This window comes from Ursus arctos, unplaced genomic scaffold, assembly GCF_023065955.2.
Source record: "Ursus arctos isolate Adak ecotype North America unplaced genomic scaffold, UrsArc2.0 scaffold_9, whole genome shotgun sequence".
In the NCBI taxonomy this organism is placed as follows: Eukaryota; Metazoa; Chordata; class Mammalia; order Carnivora; family Ursidae; genus Ursus; species Ursus arctos.
The window spans coordinates 77485971-77512267 of record NW_026623111.1 but is presented as its reverse complement, the minus strand read 5'-3'; the positions used below and the strand labels follow the sequence as shown (position 1 = coordinate 77512267).

General features: G+C 34.6%; 1 protein-coding gene across 1 annotated transcript in view; it reads left to right on the top strand.

Annotated features, from left to right (window-relative positions):
* The window catches only part of STPG2 (sperm tail PG-rich repeat containing 2), a 295285-nt gene that overhangs the window by 626 nt on the left and 268362 nt on the right, over nucleotides 1-26297 (top strand). The window contains exons 2-3 of the mRNA XM_048211740.1: nucleotides 11109-11221; nucleotides 20626-20793. Coding sequence (XP_048067697.1) covers nucleotides 11109-11221; nucleotides 20626-20793 — 281 coding nt within the window. The remainder of the gene's footprint in view (nucleotides 1-11108; nucleotides 11222-20625; nucleotides 20794-26297) is intronic.

Here is a 26297-nt window from a genome sequence, read left to right as displayed (position 1 = left end):
GAGACAGCCAGCGAGAGAGGGAACACAAGCAGGGGGAGTGGGAGAGGAAGAAGCAGGCTCATAGCAGAGGAGCCTGATGTGGGGCTCGATCCCATAACGCCGGGATCACGCCCTGAGCCGAAGGCAGAGGCTTAACCGCTGTGCCACCCAGGCGCCCCTGATGGATGCTTCTTAACTGACCATATCAGTCTTCTTTTTGAACATACTAATGAGAGCCCACATTTTGGAGAGAAAAAAAAAGCTATACTTGAAGAGATGGAGTTGTAATGGATAGTTTAAATAATTACTTGCAATAATTATTTTCTCTCACTTGTTTGCAGTTAGTGACTTAGGGGAAACATTTAACAAACACTTATAATTTGCTTTCTGCTTTTTCTAATTTGATGATTTTGTGGAGCTTACTACCATCCTAATTATAGTTTTTCCCATGTTAATCTGCATTTCCCCTATTGTTACACTATATATTTTTAAACAAATTCCATTACTGTGTTTAAATGACTAATGACATTAGGATATTAGGTTGACTTAGGTTTCTTTGGGTGGAGTGCAGATTTGTCATTGTTTTAATTTTTGAATTTTACTGCTTTTCTCATCTGATATCAATATCAGTGTTCTTGGAGCCTATGTCAGTATTTAATACAATTGAGTTGTTATAAACATTAACCTCCCTAACAATATATTAACCACCAACCACCACCCAAAATACTTATACCTGTGATGTTTTGAATCCTGATTTTATTTTGACGCGGCTGAACATTGTCTTTAGAAATATTTCTTTCCCTGGTATCTGTAACATCATCATTTTTTTCTCATTCTTTTTCCAGTTATTGTCTTAAAACAGTACTTGATGCATGGTTAGGACCTAATAAACATTTGTTAAATGTTGAATCAGGCTGTCATTTTTTCCCTTGGCAATCAATCCTTCATTGTCTTCTTTAAAGATTATTTTTCTTAATGTCTTTTAAATGTTTATATAGTGTATTTTCTCTCCTTTGCTGGTTTCTTTTCTTGTGCACTTTCTTGTTCAAATCCATAGCTTTACCTACTATCCCTATTCTGATTCTGATGAATCCCAGAAGAAAGTCTTTAGAGATATAGGTGATTTATATCTCTAAGATTAACTTTCTCCTGATCTTAGGGCCTTCTCATTGCTATTACTTTTTTGGACATCTTTACTGGGTAGTCTCTGACATCTGAAACTCCCAAGTATCTCAGTTCATCATTTTCCCCATCATTACTAGCCCCTTTGAAAAATTCCCTATAAGTCAATTATAAATTTTAAACTTTGGAATTATTCTAGACTTCCCTGACTGACCATGCTTATTGATCATTAAGATCTATTGATTCTGGGGCGCCTGGGTGGCTCAGTCGTTAAACGTCTGCCTTCAGCCCAGGGCGTGATCTCAGGGTCCCTCGTCGGGCTCCCTGCTCCACTCCTGCTCCCCTTGCTTGTGTTCCCTCTCTCGCTGGCTGTGTCTCTCTCTGTCAAATAAATAAATAAAATCTTAAAAAAAAAAAAAAGATCTATTGATTCTATCTTCTCATTGTCTCTTAAATTAGTTCCCTTTCTTCATATACCTGCCCTTGACTGTTCAGGACTCATTATTTCTATTCTGAATTAAACCAATAAAATATTACTGATTTTCCTCTATTTCAGTTCCTTACTTCTCTCTTATGGCTAAAATGATCTTCCTAAGATATAATTATGTTATTTGTTAAAAAAAAATCCTTTTTAATATAATAAAAAATCATTATAAAAAAAATCCTTTTAACACCAAGGTTAAAATCTGAACTATTTAGCATAGTGCATAAGATTCTTCATGGTCTGATCCCTTACCTGGCCTCCCACATTCTCTCTCACCCACACCCAGCACTTACCCCACATACATATCAGCAGTTTCAACTCTGCATTTTCTAGAAATTCATGCTCACTCACCTCCATGCTTTTGTAGCTGCTGATACTTTGCCCAGTATGCTGTTCCTTCCTTCCTCATCTGTCTGAGTCCTACCTACTCTTTCAGACTCAGGTAAAGTGAAATTACTCTGTGACTGCTATTTCTCAAGTCTTTCTTTGACTCTTTACTGACACTTTCACAGCACTTTGGTACTATATCTTAATTATCTGTTAACTTATCTGGATGCCACATTAAATGTGATTCTTTTGGGGGCAATAGCCATGATCTTTACTGTTACTCTCAGTTTTTAGCTCAATACTGTAACACATAGATGCTTAATTTTAAAAAAATAAGAAAGAGTAATTCTTGGAATAAAATTTTAAAAAATATCTAACGAGCTACACATAGAATTAAAAACTTGCTACATGACTTATGTGAACTCTGCTTAGAGAGCTGTAAGTGGGGTGTTGCAAGGCCCTCCTTTTACTGTTTTATAGATTTTCGCCTTGCTGACTTGTGAAAGAAACTAGGAAAGTCTATGCTTGGCAACTCAGAGCAGCTGTATACTGTTGAGCCCTGTTTTAGCAATACTCAGCAACAACATGCTGATAATTAATAGAAGGTACAGGTATCATTTCTCTCCTGGATAATTTTTTTTTTTTTTTTTTTAGATTTTATTTATTTATTCGACAGAGATAGAGACAGCCAGCGCGAGAGGGAACACAAGCAGGGGGAGTGGGAGAGGAAGAAGCAGGCTCACAGCAGAGGAGCCTGATGTGGGGCTTGATCCCATAACGCCGGGATCATGCCCTGAGCCGAAGGCAGACACTTAACTGCTGTGCCGCACAGGGGCCCCTTTCCTGGATAATTTAAAGTAGCTATTATCTCTTCCCTAGGTTCATTCTGCTTTACCTCTCTTTAATATCAGCGACACACCAGACTATGCAGAAATATACACAGTTATTTCAATTAAGGGTCAGTATGATGTAGGAAGAATAGATGTTGGGACTTTATATAACTTGTTACCTTGAACCACAGAAGAGCAGAGGAACTTAGAGTCTTAGATCTTCAAAAGAAGGATGCAAATACTCTTTATTCCTAACTTTTCTGTTTCCTAATTACCACTCTCCTATTACTGTAGCTGGCTTGGTCAGTCCTCCAGTGTATTATCTTCACATTTTCTTCAGGAAGTTCTTTTCACCCCAGTCTGCAAACTTCATTGCCTAAGCCTTCATCCATTTAATCGGAGAGACTCTTTTCAACCCAGGATTTGCAGCCTAAAAAGAACAGGACTGAGCTGCTCTGATTTCATGAGTAGGAGAGAGAATGGATATTCCAATTCCAGATTATTGAGAGCTATTCCTGAGTTTCTCACATTTATCTAAGAAGGAAGGATGTTTTTTCTCATCAAAGCAAATTTTCCCTAGAGACAACTGCCTAGTAGAATATGATAAAAACATAGTCCTTTTAGTAATGTGACTTCTCCTGGCATATTGTGCTAAGGAGAATTTAATTGCTTTTTGAACTTGATTTTAATAAATGGCACCCTACATCAGCTGTATATTAGTTATCTATATTGGTTCTATATCAGTTATCTAAGCTGGGTAACACCAGCTCCTAAATATATTCTTTCTCAGATTTCTTCTTTGATGGAGGAGTGGTTAACTTTGCCTGCCACAGAAGCATGAGCCGTCCATGGTCTTGCACTCGTGCCTATGAGCTTATGCCACCAATAATAATTTATCTTATTAGCCAGTCTGAATTTAGGGAGACCACCTCAGGGAATGCACTCTGTTTTTAAGCTTAAATAAACAATATATATGTGATTGCTGTATATGTTGATGTCCCTGAAGATGAGTATGTTTCAAAGGTCTAGTTATTGCTTTTATATGAAGAATGACCTTTTTGTTTTGTGGCAGTAGCTGTGGCTGTAGAACTTGCCCTTTAATCACATGCTGCCCACCTTCTTTCTCCGAATGGACTAACTTTTATTGCTTCATGCCAGTTTGATTTATCTCCTGCTGCTGGTGCCTCAAACTCAATATTTCTCAAACTGAACTTGTTTCTTTCTTTTCATATCTTTCCTTCTCCTGTATTCTATATTTCTTCTTTCTACCTGACAGTTTGATTTATCATTCATTGTTGCACTTCACGTGCCAATACATCCATATGTCCCAAGTCAACCCTTTTATCTCATACTCCACTAACCCTCATTCCCCAGAACCTTCTTCTCCTATATTTTGTATCTTAATTATTGGCAGTGCTGTTTGTAGTATAATTATTTATTTTTCTGGCTTTCCCACTATTGGAGGCCAGAGTTTTAGCTTATTTATGATTATACCCTCACTGCCTCTCTCCACACAACAACAAAGTATTCACTATTGTTGAATGAAAAGACTAAAAGTGTAGTTTAGAATATCAACTATGATTCTATGTTTATTGATTAATATGCAGAGCACTCTGATAGGGTGGCCAGACATCTTGATTTATGTGGGTATGTGGTTTTAGCACTAAAAGTTCTATGTCCTGAGCACGCTAGGACAGTTTGCCACTCTAAATGTAAACAGTATGTATACAATTATGAGTAAAACAGACAAGTCCCTTCTTTCATGGAGCTAATCAGTGTAAATAATTTTCTTGTGGTTTTACTTGAGGTCAGTATTTCATATAAACTTTTAGCTTATTGATGAAAGAACCTATATAATTTTGGAAAGCTTCAATGAAGATTTTATGAGTACTGGCTTTCTTGAATACATGGGGCTATTGTGTGTTTTTTCTTTTCCATTTTTCTATGAATTTCAGTATTTCGCAATTAATTTCACACTTGTTTAGGTAGATTGAGTTAGAATCTCTGCCATGGTGTCAGGACAGCTGCCTTAAGAACTAGTCTGAACTTAGCTTTCTTAGTTTTCATATTTATCTCACATTACGTCATGTTGTATGAACCTAAATTTAAATAAAACCCAAAAAACTTTTACTTGTAAGATTAAACGCTTATGTAGAAAATTGCATAAAAATTATGGCATCAAAAGTAAATAAGAAATATAACATTGCCCAATTTCCCTTTCAATTATACCTTCTTTCTTCTCCCCTACAGGTAAACTCTGTTCTGATTTTTGTGGCAATCATTTCCTTGCTGATCTTTATGGATTATTAAATCCTGTTGATGAAATGACCCCTTTATCATAATGCAACGTCTCTCTTATTTCTAGTATTCGTTGTTCTACAATCTGCTTTGTCTGATTTTACTATAGTCACTCCAGCTTCCTTTGATTCATGGATGCATGGTGTATCTTTTCCATCCTTTTATTTTTAACTTCTATGTCTTTATGTGTTATGAGGGTTTTCTGTAGACAGCATAAGGTTAGGTCTTACGTTTTTATCCAGTTGACAATCTCTGCCTTTTATATTGGGGTGTTTAGAACTTTTCTATTTAATTTAATTATTAATGTTGTTGTGTTTAAATTTACTTTCTTGATGTTTGTTTTTCTATTTATTTAATCTCTTCTTTGTTTCTCTTAGCTTTTATCCCTACCTTTGTTGAATGAATTTAGTTGTTTTTACTAGGTACACTTCTTTATTTTTTAGTGGTTGCTCTGGGTTTTACAATATACATCTCTAACCTATCACAGTCTACCTTCAAATAATATTGTATCACTTCACATATAGTATATGAACCTTACAAGAGTTTGCTTCCATTTCTCCCATCTCATCTTTGGTGCTATTGTGATCATATATTCTACTTCTATATATGCTATATAATGTCACAATAACTTGAAATTATTTTTACTATAAATAGTTATTTTTAAAGAGATTAAGAATTGAGAAAAAAATGTCTGTTATTAACTCACATAAAATTTGTCATTAACCCTATGAGTGTACTTTTTTTTTTTATAAGTTATTATTTAAGTAATCTCTATACCCAATGTGGGACTTGAACTCATGACCCTGGATCAAGAGTTGCACACCCTTCTGACTGAGCCAGCCAGGTGCCCCATATCAGTGTACTTTTCATTTCAGAAGTTTGATTTTAGTATTTTTATATCTTCCCTTTATCTCCTTATCATGTTCATCTTTCTTCTACCTTGTTGAACATATGGAAAATATTTATAATAGATATTTTAGTGTTCTTTTTTAGAAAAATTTATTTACTTTTATTTAAATTCAAGTAACATATAATGTATTATTGGTTTCAGAGGTAGAGGTCAGTGATTCATCAGTCTTATATAATAACCCAGTGCTTATTACATCACATGCCCTCCTTAATGTCCATCTCCCAGTTATCCCAGCAACCCTGTTTGTTTCCTATGCTTAAGAGTCTCTTATGGTTTGTCTCCCTCTCTGATTTCGTCTTGTTTTATTTTTACTTCTCTTCCCCTATGATCCTCTGTGTTGTTTCTTAATTTCCACATATCAGTGAGATCATATGATAATTGTCTTTCTTTGATTGACTTACTTCCCTTAGCATAATACTCTCGAGTTCCATCCATGTTGCAAATTGCAAGATTTCACTCTTTTTGATGCCTGGGTAGTATGCCATTGTATATAGATACCACATCTTCTTTATCCATTAATCTGTTGATGAACATCTGGGCTCTTTCCATTGTTTGGCCATTGTGGACATTGCTGCTATAAACATTGGGGTGCAGCTGCCCTTTTGTATCACTACATTTGTATCTTTCGGGTAAATACCCAGTAGTGCAATTGCTGGGTCGTAGGGTAGCTCTATTTTCAACTTTTTGAGAAACCTCCATACTGTTTTCCAGAGTGTCTGTACCAGCTTGCATTCCCACCAACAGTGTAGGAGGCTTCCCCTTTCTTCGCATCCTCACCAACATCTGCTGTTTCCTGACTTGTTAATTTTAGCCATTCTGACTGGTGTGAGGAGGTATCTCATTGTGGTTTTGATTTGTATTTCCCTGATGCCAAGTGATGTTGAGCATTTTTTCATGTGTCTATTGGCCATTTGGATAGTAATGTCTGTCCATGTCTTCTGCCCATTTCTTGATTGGATTATTGTTCTTTGGGTGTTGAGTTTGATCAGTTCTCTATAGGGCTTGGATAGTAGCCCTTTATCTGACATGTTATTTGCAAATATCTTCTCCCATTCTGTCGGTTGTCTTTTGGTTTTGTCAAATGTTTCCTTTGCTGTACAAAAGCTTTTTATCTTGGTGAAGCCCCAATAATTCATTTTTGTTTTTGTTTCCCTTACCTTTGGAGATGTGCTGTGTCCAAGGTTGAAGAGGTTGCTGCTAGTGTTTTCCTCAAGGATTTTGATGGGTTCCTGTCTCACATTTAGGTCTTTCATCCATTTTGAGTCTATTTTTGCGTATGGTGTAAGGAGATGGTCCAGTTTCATTCTTCTGCATGTGGCTGTCCAATTTTCCCAACACCATTAGTTGAAGAGACTGTCTTTATTCCATTGGATATTCTTTCTTGCTTTGTGGAAGATTAGTTGACATAGAGTTGAGGGTACATTTCTGGGTTCTCTATTCTGTTCCATTGATTCATGTGTCTGTTTTTGTGCCAGTACCGTACTGTCTTGATGATAGTGCCTTTGTAATAGAGCTTGAAGTCCGGGATTTTGATGCCACCAGCTTTGGTTTTCTTTTTCAACATTCCTTTGGCTATTCAGGATCTTTTCTTGTTCCATACAAATTTTAGGATGATTTGTTCCAGCTCTGTGAAAAAAGTTGAGGGTATTTTAATAGGGATTGCATGGAATGTCTAGATTCCTCTAGGTAGCATAGACTTTTTAACAATATTTGTTCTTCTAACCCATGAATGTGGAATGTCTTGCAATTTTTTGGTGTCATTTTCAATTATTTTCATCAATATTTTGTAGTTTTTGGAGTACAGGTCTTTCACTGCTTTCATTAAGTTTATTCCTAGGTATCTTACTATTTTTGGTGCATTTACAAACGGGGTTGTTTTCTTGATTTCTCTGTCTGCTGCTTCATTATTGGTGTATAGAAATGCAATAGATTTCTATAGATTTATTTTGTATCCTGCAACTTGACCGAATATCATTTATCAGTTCTAGCAGTTTTTTGGTGGAGTCTTTAGGATTTTCTGTACATTCTATCACTGTCATCTGCAAATAATGAAAGTTTTACTTCTTTCTTACCAGTTTGGATGCCTTTTATTTCTTTGTGTTGTCTGATTGCTGTGGCTAAGATTACAGTATATGTTGAGTAAAAGTGGCGAGAGTGTACATCCTTATCTTTTCCTGACCTTAGGGGGAAAGATCTCAGTTTGTCCCCATTAAGGATGATGTTAGCTGTGAGTTTTTCATATATAGTCTTTATTATTCTGAGATATGTTCCCTCTAAACCCACTTTGTTAAGGGCTTTTATTATGAATGGATATGGTACTTTGTCAAATGCTTTCTTCTGCATCTATTGAAATGATCATATGTTTCTTATCCTTTCTCTTATTGGAATGATGTATCACGTTGATTGGTTTGTGAATACTGAACCACCCTTGCAACCCAGGAATAAATTCCACTTGATCATGGTGAATGATTTTTTTAAACATATTGTTGGACTCAGTTTGCTAGTATTTTAAGGATTTTTACATCTTGTTCATCAGAGATATTGGCCTGTAGTTCTCTTTTTTTTTTGTGGTGTTTTTATCTAATTTTGTTATCATGGTAATGTGGGCTTCATAGAAAGAATTTGGAAGTTTCCCTATTGGAATATAATTTGAGAAGAATAGGTATTAATTCTTCTTTAAATGTTTGGTAGAATTCCCATGTGAAGCCATTTGGTCTTGGACTTTTGTTTGTTTGGATTTTTTGAATACTGACTCAATTTCTTTACTGGTTATCGGTCAGCTCAAATTTTCTATTTCTTTCTGTTTCAAGTTTTGTATATATATGTTTCTAGGAATTTATCCATTTCTTCTAGTTTGTCTAATTTGTTGGTGTATAGTTTTTCATAATATTCTCTTATAATTGTTTGTATTTCTGTGGTGTTGGTTGTTATTTCTCATTTGTGATTTTTTTTTTTGAGTCCTTTCTCTTTTTTTTTTCTTGATAATTCTGGCCAGAGGTTTATCAATTTTATTTTATTTTATTTTTTCTCCCTCAAAGAACCAGCTCCTGCTTTTCATTGACCTGGTCTATTGTTTTTTTTAGTTTCTATATCATTTATTTCTGCTCTAATCTTTATTATTTCCTTCCTTTTGTTGGGTTTGGCTTTCATTTGTTCTTCTTTTTCTAGCTCCTTTAGGTGTAAGGTTAGGTTATTTATTTGAGATTTTTCTTGCTTCTTGAGGTAGGCCTGTGTTGCTGTAAACTTCCTTCTAGAACCACTTTTGCTGCATCCCAAACATTTTGGACCATTTTGTTTTCATTTTCATGTAATTTTTGATTTGTGCTCTCATTTCTTGGTAGACCGGTTCATTGTTTAATAGCATGTTATTTAACCTCCCTGTGTTTGTGCTATTTCTAGATTTTTTTCTTACGTTTGATTTCTAATTTCATAGCATTGTGGCCAGAAAAAAATGCATAGTATGACTTTTTTTTTTTTTTAATATGTTGAGACTTGTTTTGTGGCCTCATATGTGATCTATTCTGGAAAATGCTCCATGTGCACTTAAAAGAAATGTGCATTCTGCTGTTTTAGGATGGAATGTTCAGAATATATCTGTTAAATCCATCTGGTCTAGTGTGTCATTCAAGTCACTGTTTCCTTGTTGATTTTCTGTTTGGATGATCTGCCTGTCAATGTAGGTGGGGTGTTAAAGTCCCCTACTATTATTGTATTACTATCCATTATTTCCTTTATGCTTGTTATTAAGTGTTCTATGTATTTGGGGGCTCCCATGTTGGGTGCATACATATTTCCAATTGTTATAGTTTCTTGTTGGATTGTCCCTTTTATTATTATATCGTGTCCTTCTTTGTCTCTTGTTACAGTCTCTAAGTTTATTTTGTCCGATATAACTATTGCTAGCCTGGTTTTCTTTTGATATCCATTTACATGATAAATGTTTTTCTATCACCTCCTTTTCAATCTGTAGGTGTCTTTAGGTCTGCAGTGAGTCTCTTGTAGGCAACATATACATGGGTCTTGTTTTTTTATCTATTCAGTTGGTCACCTTATATCTTTTGATTTAAGTGTTTTTAGTCCATTTGTATTCAAAGTAATTACTGATAGATATGTATTTGTTGCCATCTTACTTGTTTTGTGGTTGTTTCTGAAGGTTTTCTCTGATCCATTCTTGTCTTTCTTTCATGGTTTGTTGGTTTTCTTTAAGGGTGTAACAAAGAAATAGTTCTTGATTTCAGTTGCATTTTAATACATGTGGGCTTCAAAAGAAACACATTATTTCCTGTTTTAAAAAGACTGTCTTTTATTTTTAGCCCAGATTAGCAAGATTTTAAACTATACTAATTATTGCCATATATTCTCACAGTTGTGTACATTTCCCTTTAGTGGATAATATTCTCACACATTTTGCATTCTCACTTTCATTCTTTTATTACGCATTGAAGAGAGCTGCTCTATTCTCTCCATTTCTTCTGTGATATCTGTGTTGCTTAAACTATACTCATTTTCTTGATACAGTTCTTGATATTTTTTATCAGTCTTTTAGAAGACTAAGTCTTTCTATTAAGTTTATTAAGTTTGTCTAATTTTATGATTATTTGTTCCAAAGAAATTTATATCTTAGACTTGTAAACCTTTGTTTGGGGTTAGGCAATCAAGAAATATTTACCGAGTACCAACTATGTACCAAAGCAGAGAGACATTATTAATTACTTGTTGTAAACTCACTTTAAATTATTTCAATCTAAGTTGTCTCTACAACTTTATATATGCTATTGTCTACAAATAATAGATGTTCCAAAATGTAAAACGCTGCTCTCCTGAAGATGAAAATGTTTTATTAGCTAAAAATAACTGTTGTTTTCATCTCAAGCAAATATTCTTAGAAGAGAAAAAGGCTTTTAAAAAAAATTTAAGTATTTTTTCTGTTGTTTAGGAATGAATTCCAGTTCTGTAAGTTCTTTAATATATACTAATAAGTGTTCTGCTGTTACATCAGAATTTAAAAAAAATACAGCAACTTCTATGGCTAGCCATTAGTTCTGATAATATAGTCTCCACAGTTGAGGTCACTAAATGATTTTATATATTTTGAATGCTTCTCTGAAATCACTGGTACCCTATCTTATCTGCCAGTGATATGATTTTACTTTTATAGGTGGCTGTGCACCATTCCTTTCTTTGGCTGCCAGAGAAAGTACTTTTACTGTTGCCTCTAACACTGAAAAAGCTGTTCCAGGGCCAGGACACTATAACGTTTCAGAAGCACAGGTAAATTTATAATAGTTATTATAATAGTTGGAGTTAATAAGCATCACACTTTCTTCCTCTACTGGACTAATATGTCATTTGTCATATTTTATTTTCCCTTCATATCCTCTTCTTTCTCCTTTTAATCTGTATTTTGTTATTAGAATTTGAGAAAATATGTGTTTATTGTTGATTGCCTGGTTGGATGTTCCCCATTATTCTATGTATTCTATAAGACAGAAAACATTGTTACATGCTTCATGGTTCTTGAGACTCTTGAATAGGAGAATAGGACTACTGAATGAATTATGGTGCATGAATGTTGTGCAAATGACCAAGATATGTAGATGGAGGATGGCAGTAGAGTGAAAATTAGTTTGTGTGCCATATTTTTAAGGTATAGCTACTGTCATTGTCTCATCTGGAGCCTATACAGTCTATGAGAGTCTATGACTAGAACATCTTTGATGATACATTCATGTTCAGAAACAGTGGATGTAACTCCAGTATCTTCATAATCATGAATATCATCTTTTACCCTTTTCACATTAATTTTGCATTCATACATAATGACTCCTAATTGAGCCTAGCAGATCTTTATTTCCTCTGTTGGAGGCCCAGGTGCAGTCATTGATGCCTTAATTGTTGCGTTAGACTTTCTAAGTGGGTAATAGCAACCATTCTATCAGTCAGGAGTTTTTGCTTGGAAGCAATAAGATAGATTTTTAAGACAGATACTAGATTTACAGTAATATTTATAGGAAAGGTATTTGGGTGGCTTATGGACTTGAAGGAATAACTGTGTAATTATGTCTTAAGGAAGGACAGGACTAAGACAATTCAGATATCTCAGTAGTAAGAACTGCAATCAGGAACTGCCATTAGGTAACTTAATTCTAAAACTCCCTTCCACTTTTTTTTAGTGTGAATCCATTTAGGATTCAGATTCCTAGTAGAGAGAATCTGATTGGTCCAGTCATTCCTGGGACAGGGAAACCTGTGTTTGGAAGCCCCTCTAAAACCACAAATTATAGGGGAGGTTTGATTGCCCCAATGGTGGTGAATATGCACGCTGTTATGGGAAGATAATAGACGGGATGCTGGACAGATAAAAAACAATAGATTTCCATTACATTTTATCCCTTCTCTTCTCTTCTCTCTCAGTTCTCTTGTCTCTCATGTGCACTACGTATACACATAATTCTTCTTCCCACATATACAATTTAAAAAAAGCAATTATTTTATGTATAATTTTCAAGTATAACTTCCCTGAAGGAGCCAAACTAAGGTCTAGCTACCGCATTCAGAGATGATATTACAGTGTTACTACCAAATGGATCTTTAGATTAAGGCCGTTTCTACTTTTGTTTTTTCACATTCCTGTTCCATTATTCTGCAACCTATAGATGAAATGGTAAGTAAATATAACACGAGATATTATAAAGAAGTGGTTAATAGTGTGGACTCCTGAAGTAGACTACCTACATTTTGAAATTTGTCTCTGCCACTTACTAGTTCAGACAGATTTCAAATGTAGGTAGACTTAATCTTAACTACTTAATCTCTTTGGGCTTTAGTTTCCTCCTTTGTTAAATAGGGATACTAAGTTTATAGGCTTTTTCTAAGAGTTAAATACATTAGTAAGCATTTTAGAATAGTGCTTGATTATAGGGAGCATCCAATAACTTTTATCCATCATTAGTGTTGCCATTTTACAATAGAAGAGGGAAAAAAGGGGAGGGGAAACGAAAGCAAGTGATGTAGGAAGCAAGGAAAGGCAGATGGGGACCTGTTAGTTTCTGTAACTGATCTGAAGCTATAGATGGTTTAAGATTAAGATTTTCATTACTCATTTTGTGTTCCCTGTCTCATTAAAGGGACTTTATCTGGTGGAGTTTTCAGCCTGATATGGTGACCAGAATCTTTAGTTCTAAGGAGTCTGAGCTCTTGATTCACAGGCTTCCTTTTCAAACCTTTAAACTTGCTCTTACCATTTTCACTGGGCATTGTAGTTCGACGCAGCTCTGCAAGGTGTCTCTATGTTCCATCCCACCACAATGCTTGTGGCTGTCCTTAGTCCTGTTTGTCAGTTCTGCTCAGGGTTAATCACCTCAGCCAATACACTGGTTATTTTTCTTTCTAGCATACAGAGCCTGGAATGGCCAGTTGATGGTCTCAACTTCCAAGTCAGTGGAACATTTATGGCTCTTCCCTGGGTTCTTAAAACTTCCAGCATACTAGTGCCTAGAGGGCAAAAAGCAAAAAATAGTAATGGGTCATTAGATGTCATCATTACAAGTGTCACTCCTGCTTCCACTCCGTGGCCCATGGCCAGCATATTATGGGTATATGGGCTTGCTAGTTCCACCAGTAGTTCTGTTAAGACTGTAACTCTACTATTCCAAGAGGGGAATGGAATAAAATACACAATAGGTAGATTTCAAACTTGTTAAGCATGACAAATATCAGGATGTTGAAATATTATATTAATGTTGATTTTAGTCAATTCCACATGTAAAATAATGTAAAGTGCAACTTAGACCAGATTTTATTTTATCCCCAATTGGGTACATTTCTTGGATTTCAAGAATAAGGAATTAGGAAATGTACTTTTTTAAATGTAATGGGCGATTTAAGAAAAAGAGTTCTAGTATTCTCTATATTTCTTCTTGAAACCATAAACCAGTGCCAGGAGAAGATTGATTTCCTTAGTTTAAAAAATGACTATGACTTATTTACTCAATTGCTGTTGATTTTTTTTGTGTAGTTTTAGGCTAAATTCTTGCAGAACTTTTAAGAATTTCAAGAAGTGTGACTTTACCATACTGTTTAAAAAATAAAGTCCATTATTATTTTAAATGGCTGAATTAAGAAATATGTTTGTAATGTGACATAGTTAGCATACAAATTCTGTAAATTATTAATATGCTGGATAATAATTATAGGGATAATCTTATTGGAAATTAATGCAAGTATTTAACAATTTATTTTTATACTTTTTTTGGAAGTGTATGTTGAAATGTTCATTTCTGTTAGCAATTACTTAGGAAATATTATTTGGAAACTTCAAATGAAATTTGAAAAGACTGAAAATCTGGTTGTAGTTGTATGGGCCTGCCTCCACTGTATGTAATACTTGAAGCTCTTATAAAAGCAGAACATTTGGGAGTTGAAATGGAATATTACTCAGCCATCAGAAGGAACGATTACCCAACATTTGCAACAACATGGTTGGGACTGGAGGAAATTATGATAAGTGAAATAAGTCAAGCAGAGAAAGACAATTATCATATGGTTTCATTCATTTATGGAACATAAGAAATAGCAGGAAGATCGGTAGGAGAAGGAAGGGAACAATGAAGGGGGAGTAAACAGAAGGGGGAATGAACCATGAGAGACTATGGACTCTGGGAAACAAACAGAGGGCTTCAGAGGGGAGAGGTGTGGGGGATTGGGATAGGCCGGTGATGGGTATTAAGGAGGGCATGTATTGCATGGTGCACTGGGTGTTATACGCAAATGATGAATCATGGAACACTAGATCTAAAACTAAGGATATACTGTATGGTGACTAACATAACATAATAAAAAATTATTAAAAAAAAAAAAAGAAACTGCATGTCCCAATTTAGTCTTCTCTATTTCTCTGTTTCGGTTATGGTTATTTCACTTTGTTTATGGTTGTCACCACTACTGTAATGTTGGGAGTGAGGATGGGAGTATTCTTTTTGCCTTTCCAGCTCTTGCCCAGTTATGGCCAAATTCGCTTTTTCCTTTGTCTCCTTTAGCATATCTGAAGCATGCTAATTTTTTTCAAAAGGAAGTTTTCTTAGAAAGCAACATAAGGGAAATTAAGAAAATAAAAGACGCAGAAGAATGAAGTTTACAAAGTGCAAGTTTCTGATTCTCTGATAGATAATTTAAGTCACATACCTTATTTTGTTCATATCCCTTTTCCTAGAGTGAATCCCCATCCAAAGAGTAAGTTCAAATTTCATTTATGTTTTCTGGTTCTAATTCTTTTCTAGTTTGTGACCTGTCTCTGCATGGCTGATACCATCTTGTTCCTTGCTATATAAGACTTAGATGTGGAGATCTCTTCCCTGGATCCAGATAAATAGTTTCTTTCATATTTCTCACTATCTAGGCCTAGTAATAGATGTCCAACTTAGGTTTAATTTTTGATCTGAGAGATACATTTCACTAGAGCTGTGTGATGGGATATCACACGTGATACAGTGCATGGCCTCACCCTTCAGATGAGACTCTACATTCTGTATTGTTGGGAGGTTGCTGGCAACATAGTAATTTATCAAGTAACCACAGCATATAGACAAAAGCACAGGACTAAAAAAGTAGGAAGGCTGTTTTCTCACAGGTTTTCATATAAGGTTATAGTTAGCTCATAATATAATTTTTGAATCCTTTATCTGACACATTGTAGTTCCTTTTATAACCTCTTGTAAAATCAGTAGAATTGGTAATTATGAAATATGAATAATTAGAAAAGTCCCAGTTAATTTCTACCAGTTAAAAATCAGATTAATTTTACTATCTTCTGTTGAAGTTCAATATAAATTCAAATTGCAGTGTGAAATGTAAGGTCATAGAGATTATAGTAATGGCTTTCAAAGAATCAAGATTTGAGGAGATGTTCTCTTTTCTCATGATTTTACTTTTTATCTAACTTGTAATGTTAATGTTTTTGCAAAATGATTAAATTTTGTTACAGATCCAAACTCTTTAAATAGGAATTATGGTCTTATTAAAACAGTTGTCAAGTAGTGGATTGGCTACCCAAGAATATAATTTTGACTCATTTTTTAAAACAAGATCTCTTTTGTGTATTTCTTAAAAGCTGAAAGCAGCTGAATAAGACGCAAACTAGAAATAGGCTCAGTTAATAGTAATTATGAACATCTGACATGTATATACCATGGGAAAAGGTCTGTTGGTAAATCAGTAACTTAAAAAAAAAAATCTTATCTGGAGGTGCCTGGGTTAAGCATCTACCTTCAGCTAAGGTCATGATCCCAGAGACTGGAGTCCTGGGACTGAGCCCCAGGTTGGACTCCCTGCTCAGTGGGGAGTCTACTTCTCCCTCTCCCTCCATCTGCTCCTTTTCTCTCTCTCTCTCTTTCTCTCAAATAAATAAAATCTTATCTATGAAATGCCAACCATTATTACCAAGAATCATCTTTGAAATGATTACACTATGACTGTTAATTGAAACTAATAAGACGGAATTTTATCTGAATTCACTGGCTATTACCCAGTTGATAGTTTTCTGATTCCAGAGAATACAGACATGTGGCATGAAGAGCTATGGGAGATTCCTCCCAGTCCCTTCTCTGCATTAAACAATGTTTAAAATTAATCTGAGCATAAAACCAAGCTGTTAAAAAAATGAAGAAAAAAACCAACCAACCAAATAAAAACCCATGCTGTTGCCAGTAAGCCCACATAGGCATCCCTGGAAATGGCCAAAAAATAGTTCATGAAAATAATTAATCCTAAGCAAGCTTGGAAGGTTTGCTTTTTCCTTGCAGTGTGAGTACCAATATTTTTAGCTCATTTCAGAGGTACATATTCTCTTGAGACCTGCTAGCGTATATTCTTTATTCTTGCTCTACAACTTTGGGGATTCCTTTGTTTTGATTCTTGTTTTAAAACTGAGTTTTGCATTCTCTTAGAGTGTCCTAAGTACAGTAAATATTAGTCTGAGTTCAGAGTTAAAACCGATGACTATAATTGTCATACTCTCATCCCTTTACTAGAATGATGTCTTCAATCAAGAGCCTTAACTTTCTCAGGTTGGGCTTTAAAACTGTTTGTTCATATTAATATGTAATACTTACCAAATAGGTATTAATTATAAAGTGCTTCTTTTAATTATTTCATATTTTTTTCTCTCCAATTTAGTATAATGTAAAAGGAGGTCATAGTCTACAAAACCGGGAGAGGCGTTTTAAGAAGTTTGTTTCAGATAGTCCGGGACCAGCAAGCTATGACCAGTTTTATCCTGGAACATTAGATATCATGAATAGAAAAGCACTACAGGTTAAAGAGCATCTTCAATCAGTATGTTGCTATTTTAAATTATGCTTCTGACATTTCTTTTAGTTAAAATTGTAAAGGTTTAATGTTTTATGTGGTATGTTAAAAAATTTACTATAAAAATTAGGTTTGTTAGTATCCATATTGTAGTCTATAATTAAATGAATATTTGATGTGTATAAACTAGTTTTTTTATTGTGTTAACAATTGACTTCCTTTTTGCTTTTAATAAATTTATAATCACTTCCAATTTCTATGGCAAACAGAAAGGAAAGGAGATTTTAAAAACCTCCTGAGTGGTGTGTGTGTGTGTGTGTGTGTGTGTATACAATAAGTACTGTCAATAATACAGTGAAATTTAAAACATGATTCCTGAAATAAAAAAACTTAAAATTTAGATGAAAGAGAGATATATAAATTGCTACTAATGCAAGATGAAATATGATAGGTGCTAAATGAATAACCACGTAATTAAATGCCATAGGAATTTTTAAATTAAATTAAATTAAAATTTTTTTTAGAGAGAGAGAGCGGGGATGGGGGGCAGAGGGAGAAGGAGAATCTCAAGCAGGCTCCATGCCCAGCACAGAGCCTGAGGCAGGACTCTATCCTGTGACCCTGAGATTATGATCTGGGCCGAAATCAAGAGTTTGATGCTTAACCAACTGAGCCACCCAGGTGCCCCAATGCCATAGGAATTTAAAGGAAGAATATTGTATTGTGGCAAAGTATACTTTGTAGAGGATTTATAGAGGAGGTTGGCCTTGAAGAATAGGGTTGGAATATACATTCCAGGCATGGAGAACTACATGAGTGAAGTTGGAGAAGTAGGGTCCATGGAAGACAATGAGATTATATTGACCCAAGTAAAAAATTCACGTAGGAAACTAGCAGATGGCATTCTTGGAAAGGTACATTGGTGTTATATAATGAATAATTTTTATACCAAAGGCCTAGCCCTTTGAAAGAAATAATCTAGAAAATTTTGGTCACAGTTTATTCAGAGTGGCTCTCTTTTCTTTTTCCATAACTCCTTTACATAGGTTGTATTAATTACATTTTGATCAGCTTTGTTTAGGGGACATATTTTAGAGCTAAGTACTCAGTTGAATAATGTCAGTACAATGACAATGAAGTTAAGATTTATAAGCATATTTAAATATCAGCTATTTTGTGCATGGGGACAAAGTAAATGTTCATTTACTTATTCAAGTGTCTATCAGACATTTTTTTTTAGAAGGAAACACTTGTTTTATTAGACATTAAAGTAATCTTTTGTATTTTCTTAATGATACTGTGTGATATTTTCTTCTGAAAAGCAGTCAGTTATTGCTTTTTTTTAAGACCTGTTTATGTTTTTTAATGGACACATTAAGAATTTCTTCCTCTGCTTTCTCCGCTTCCTCCCCTCCCTCCTCTTCCTTCCCTCCCCCTTCTCTCTCCCCTCCCTTCCTTTCCTTTCCTTCCTTCCTTCCTTCCTTCCTTCCTTCCTTCCTTCCTTCCTTCCAGTTATAAAATAAAAAGTCATGGAGAGGAAAATACAGCATAGGGAATATAGTCAGTAACATCGTGTAACTTTGTATGGAGACAGATGGTAACTGCACTTGTTGTGGTGAGCATTGTGTAATGTATAGAATTGTCCAATTACAATGTTGTGCATTTGAAACGAATATCAGACATTTTTTCAGAGACTGTGTATACTAGACATAATTCTAGGCACTGACAAAACATAGAAGACAAATCATTGCTTCCCAGGATCTATAATTTTTAACAGGAAAATTATGTAATTCAGTACAAAACACTTGATGCAATGCTATTTTAATAAACATATATCATAATAAAATGTCTACTAGTAGCCTGAAGTAGAGAGTTTTTAGAGGGAATAGTGATATCACAATCAAACTGGATCTTAAAGAAGGATTCACTAAGTAGTTAAAAACAATGGGGAAAAAAACACTCCAGGCAGAGAAAACCATGTAAATAAAGACACTGAGGTATTTAATGGCCTGGTATGTTTGGGGAAGATCAGAGTTCTTGAGAATATTTGGATCTGAGGGAGGGTAGTAGGAATAGAGGGTGGAGAAGGGGGTAGGGGACATATTTTGGAAAGTCTTGACATCATGTAAATAATTTTGAAAATAGCGGAAGAAGCTATTCAGTATTTCCTGTTTTAATTTGGTAATCAGTATAAAAAGTATCACTGAAAGTACTTAATAGTGGTCTCTAATGATGATAAAAAAAGTAAAATTCTGCCAGTGATAGTATGTTTATGACATAATCGTCTATAGGGCATGCATGCACTAAACTATAGCATTTATTATTTATCTATTCAGAAACAACAGAGGATCAATATATTCTTAACTAATTTTCCAGATAACTAAATCACTTAAATGCCAGTATTTCATTTGCTAAATTTTATACTAGTATTTCTGCTATATGTTACTACTTCTTGTTTTTATTTAAATATAAAATATTTTATGCTAAAGGAAATTTTGAAAAAATGATAATGACCCTAAAACTTCTGACTATAACTTGGATAATTCTGTTAAAATTAGCATAGCTTTTAAAAGTTCATCATTAGGGGCGCCTGGGTAGCACAGCGGTTAAGCATCTGCCTTCGGCTCAGGGCGTGATCCCGGCGTTATGGGATCGAGCCCCACATCAGGCTCTTCCACTATGAGCCTGCTTCTTCCTCTCCCACTCCCCCTGCTTGTGTTCCCTCTCTTGCTGGCTGTCTCTGTCTCTGTCGAATAAATAAATAAAATCTTTAAAAAAAAAAGTTCATCATTAAATCGTATATATTACTATATATACTTTGGTATAATTTCATATATCTTAGCTATATTCATAAATTCTATTTTCTAGTTCCATTTAGTATTATGCCATAGACATTTTTCTTGCTATCTAGTCAGCATAATTAGGATATTTATATAGAGCACCAGTAATATGGAGATAAATCAGGAGCTGATTTAGCTGAAGGAATGAAGCCAGGAAGTGGTACAGAAAATACAAAGTTCATTTTTGCCTGGGAGATATTATGAACTGTGATTGATGATGTGACTATAGGAGTGAATGCCTGCTTTTAGCATCAGTAATACTTATTTACTAAGCAAAATAAATAACTGAGCCAAGTGAGAGAGACTCTTTCCCTCTTAAGGTGACTTTAATAGTAATACTGTATATTATCTTAATTTATATGATTAGGTGAGACTTGAATTTACTCCTTTAAATTACTTTTATAGAATAAGCATTTTTAGTTCATATTATGAAAGTCATTAAGTCAATATTTAATAATTGTCTTTCAGTAAATTTTAATATTTGGTCCTTTTCTTGTCTCCAAGTAAATAATATAAAATGTTTTCTTATAGAAAATTTCAAGGGCACCACCTACAGTTTCCAGAAGTGTTGATGTTCCTTCAATTCCTTCTTGTGGATGCTCATATGGTTATGATATTAATGAGGATGGCAGTATTATAAAACATTCTCCACCTGCTCGTGACAGTACACTAGGTCCAGCATACTATAAACCTCAATTTGTAAGTATAATGTATTTTCTATTGACAATTGGAAGATTGTTTATGATTATGCATGTTTTAATTAATGTAATACCAACTGCAGTAATAAATAGACCCCCAAATCTCAGTGGCTTAATACAACAAAAGTTCTTTTTGTCTTCGTTCATGTGGTATTCCTTGTTGATAAGAGATTTTCCTCTATGTAGAGCTACAGTGACACAGGCTTATTCCATGGATGTTCCCGTCATCATCAAAAGGCTTTGGTTCACCTCTATCCAGTTGGCAAAGTGGGAAGAGGATGGAGGATTGCTAGTGGGAGGATTTTTGACCATATCTGGGTGTTAAAGCTCAATTATGTAGACACACTTAAGGGCTAAGGAGGCTGGGAAATACAGTCTAACTACATTTAGGAAGAAAAGGAAACAGGTTTCACTTACTAGAAGTCTCTGCTACAATGTATAATCCTATGGAATACATAGATATTCTTTTCCTGAATTTGGAAGGGAAAAGAGCATTTTTTTCAATAAAGGAATTTGAATCTGATAGTGTAAGCGTTATTTCACAAATGTTTATTAAAAAAGGTAAGGAGCTTATCTGTAGTTAAAATAGCAAGCATATTATAGTATATCCATCTCATGCAGGTTTTCAAGTTCAAACCTGGCTAAAACTGAGCCCAGATTTCATTTAGCCAATTGAAATGTATGAATTATCCATGAATATGGATATATCTGGTTTTACTTAATTACAAGACTGAAATACATAGTGCTTTCAACTTATATTTTTATACTTTTATGAGATTTGGAAGAAGTAACCCCCATGAGGAAATTGGCCAAAATTAAGCATAGATTTAAGGAGAGGCTGAAGAGAGACAAACCTTGGGCAAAGAATAGGTATTCTCATATTTGGCTTCACCTTCACTCTCAGAACTCTGTAAGTTTTTGTTTGTACGTATCTCTATCTTTGGACTTAGGCCCAAATAGCTTTAGAAACCATTTGGTTTGTGGCTGTACTGGTGCATTTTGGGGTCTTAGATCCTTCGAATTGTTAAAAGTTTGAAAAAATATATATTTCCTGTAATTTATATAATTATATATAGAATAGTACAAACATAATAACAGATACCCATGAAGGCAAACTGGTGCAGCCACTGTGGGGGCGCCTGGGTGGCTCAGTCGGTTAAGCGTCTGCCTTTGGCTCAAGTCATAATCCTAAGGTCCTGGTATTGGGACCATGTCGGGCTCCCTGCTCAACTGGGTGCCTGCCTCTCCCCCTGCTTGTGGTCTCTCTTTCTCTCTGTCTCTGTCAAATCAATAAATAAAATCTTAAAAAAGAAAGATTCCTTTACTTTGGAACAGTTCTTTAGTCTTTCTTTGTCTTTTGTAACCTTGACTTTTTGAAGAGTATAGCCTAGTTACTTTGTAGAGTATTTCTTAATTTTGGGTTTGTGTATATTTTATCACAATTAGAGTAGGTTTGTATATTTTGGCAGGAATACTTCTCAGTGCATCACATAAAGAGGCACAGGATATCTCCTTATCTCATGATTGGTGATGTTAACTTGAGGTGGTGTCTTCCAGTTTTATCTACTGTAAAATTACGGTTTTTAAAAATTTTATAAATAGTTTGTGGGAGTTACTTTAAGAATAAGTAGATATCTTTTTCATCAAACTCACTAGTTTAATATTCTTTCATGATGCCTGATTCAATTTACTGTGATGTATATCAAGTGGTGGTTTTATGACTCCATCTTTCCTTTGACATTTATTTGTTGGCACTTTAAAGAAGAGCTTTCTTTATCTTTCTTCCCATTTATATCAGCATGGATTCATGAATTCTTCTTTTATGCAAAAATTTATAATTTATTACTCATTTATTCTGAGGTTTAAATTACCTCAGATTTGATCCTTTAAGCTGCTTCTTGTGTCTTTTTGACAGGTCCTCATCATTCTTTGAGCATTTCTTTACTGTCTGGCACAGTAAGATGTTCCAGTTTCACCATTTTTTTTTTTTTTCCCCTGACCCAGCCTTGGAATCAGACATTTTTTTAAGGAGCTCTACTTCCATTTAGTGGGGAATGGTATTTTAAAGCAAGATCAGTATACTATATACATGCATTGCTGCTGGGGTGCCATTGCTTCAGGCAGTCAATGGACAGAATTAAAAATCCATACTTATTTCTTATCTATCTATCTATTAAAAACTTGGAGTTTATGCTGATACCTGATTTTGATAATTAAGTTGTGGTTATAAAAGAGAATATCTGATTCTTAAGAAATTCCAATCCAGTACCACAGGTTTGTTCTAGTCTTTCCTTTTCCATGAGATACTTATTATTCCATTTCTCAATATGTTTACTTACTTGCTTAGTCCTGTAAAACACCGAAAGGAATGTCATTGCTAACCCATCCCTGCAAAAAACAGACTTGACAAACTACAGAGCTCTTACCGATAGGTGATCTTGAGGTTCTACACTGGAAGTGTAGCTAAGGTAGACTTATAAGCTGCCTACTCGAGCACTGAAGGTGTGCCCTAACACATGCACAGAGCACCTCTGCAAAGGTTGGAGACTTATTAGTTCAAGGCATTTAAGGAAATGCCTTGTCCAACATTTGTCCAACCATTACCTGACCATTCAGCTAACCAGGCTGAGACTTCAGTAGACACATATGACGAAGAATACAGAATCTAGAGATAGTCTAGGAAAATCACTAACCAAACAATCAACAACAAACCCATAGATGGGGCGGGGGGAGATTCTGATTTTCAGAGTTGCCACATTATATTATCTAAAATGTGCAATTTTCAACAAAAAAGTGTGAGAAATGCAAAGAACAGAAAAATAAGGCCCACAGGTAAGAAAAGCAATCAATAGAAACTGTTCTTGAGGAAGCCAGTATGTTGGACTTATCAGACAAAGTTGATAAATCAGCTATTTTAAATATATTCAAAGAAGTAAAGGAAGCTATGTCTAAAGGACTAAAGGAAAATATAAGAACAGTGTCTCACCAAATAGAATGTATCAATAAAAAGTTAGAAATTATAGAAAGAAATCTAATAGAAATTCTGGAATTGAAAAGTACGGTTATGGTCTTGAAAATTTACTAGAGGGATTCAGTAATGGATTTGAACTGGCAGAAGAAAGAATTAGGAAACGTGAGGACAAATCAGTTGATACTATGTAGTCTGAAGAAAGAAAAAAGAATGAAGAAAAATAAACATAGCTTCAGAGACTTGTGGGACACCATCAAGCATACCAACATATGCATAATGGAAGTCCCAGAAAGAGAGAAGAAAAACAAAGAGTCAGAATGTTTGAAGAAATAATGGCTAAAACACCCCAAATTTGTTGAAAAACATTGATTTATACATACAAGGAGCTCCATGAATTCCAAGCAGGATAAATGTAAAGAGATGCATACCTAGATACGTTACAGTCAAACTGTTGAAAACCAAAGACAGAGATGTTAAAAGAGCAGGAGAAGTGACAAGGAATTCCACAATAAGATTAACAGTTGACTTACCAGAAACCATGGAGGCCAGAAGGCAATGGGATGATATTTTTGAAGTGCTGGAAAAGAAAAAAAAAAAAGACTGCCAATCAAGAATTCTGTTTTTCGGAAATGAAGGTGAAATTAAGATATTCCCAGGTGAACAGAAACTGATAGAATTTATCTCTAGTACTTCCTCTAAAAGAAATACTAGAGGCAGTCCTTCAGGCTGAAATGAAATGTCATTAGATAGTAACCCAAATCTATATAAAGAATTAAAGAACAATAGTAATGGTAAATACATAAGCCACTATTATTTTATTTTTAGCTTATAACTCCTCTTTTGATTTCTGTTGATTGTGGAACACAGTAGAAATGGTACATTTTCTGTTCAAGTATAGTTGTTTTAAGACCCGATGAACTGCTTCATGGTATAAAACGTAGGAAGAACCAGGTTATCTCTGGAAATAGAGAGGAAGGGCATTGTAAGTTATAGATGTGTCTCCTATTCTCAGAGAATTCCCATTTCTTTCTGACTATGGGTCTCTTGTCCCATGAGTGTTTTGCTCTCTCTTTCTATGCCATACCTGGTTTTCCAGGCCTTGACTATCCCGTCATCCTGTTAATCTCAAAATAATTAGTCTTCTTCAACAGACAGTACCAGTATCTTAGGTATTTGAGGAAGATGCTTAGAAGAACAGTAGAGATAAATTATATAAAAATTGCAGTGAAATTAATGGAAGTCCTATAGTCTAATATCAGTATACTCTGTCCAAGGTAAAGAAAAGTTAGGAGATGTAGTTGAATGGAGTATACCACCTGGGTTTGTTTCTTGGCTTCACTCCAATAGTTATTTGTCCTTGGCCAGGTTATTTAAGCTCTTCTTCACAATAGTCTTAGATCTTTGGCCTTAGCTTAAACAAATCTCTGATTACTCTTACCTTAAATCTCAAAATGGTTATTCTTTAAAATTATACTTTTCATATATACTATTTCTTTGTTTTGGGAATAATATAGCATCTATTCAAGGGCCAAAACCATGTCTCCAAGCTTACCTAGATGTACAAAACCTTTTTCACATATGAATAAACATTACTTTGGCATATAAAATTTATTTTATTTTTCCTTCAGAAAAAACCCCACAAATTCCTATAGACTACTATGAAATTGTTACTGTAGTAATGTTCACTTAGATCTTATGCAATTTCTGATAATTCTATGTATCTCTTTAGTTGCTTTTTGAGATAATCTTACATGTGGGTTCAGTTTCTAGATATGAATATTAATAGAAGATTAAGAAAATAATCTAAGAGATATGTAATAGTTGTGGTTCTTCCCTGAACTGAAGAATAACATATGCTGGAGAGATTTTTACATAGTTTTAAATAGAAAAGAAGCTCTGAAATTAAGAGTTGTGTAAGACTCTAGCCAACAAATGATGGTTCTAGCTGTACTTAATCTGTAAGGAAAAATTCTCTATATAAGTTACTTTGTATAACATTTGAATTAAAAAATTTAGTGTTTCTCTCATGTGCACTCTTTCTCTTAAGAAGAGCCCAAGTAACCATTAGAAGCCTACTTTTCAGAGGTGGATTTCACAAGCAAAGTTTGTGTTGGAATTATGACACTGACATTTGCTAATGATAACATGCTGGGAACTACCTGTATGCTGCCACGGTAGAGAACAGCCCATTAGTGTTTGAATTGATGCACTTTGGGACTTTTAATTCTTCACAAATTCTGTTTCCATACTTAATTATGGAAAAGACATGGTGGAAAAGTTGCATAGCCCCTTCTTCATACATTTTGTTGTCAATGGGAGTGGCAGTTAGTAATTCTTCTTCAAGTTATATTACCACATTCACTTAAAATAATGCAGCTCCATGCTGAGTTTGCCTCAATTAAGTCATATTTTATTTGCTAATGATTTTCCAAGTTGACAATGACCTTGACATTGGTATTGTCAACACTTCTTGACATAAAGAATGTATGATTTAGAGTTAAGAGTGCATCAATTTATTTTTCATTTCCTGTCTT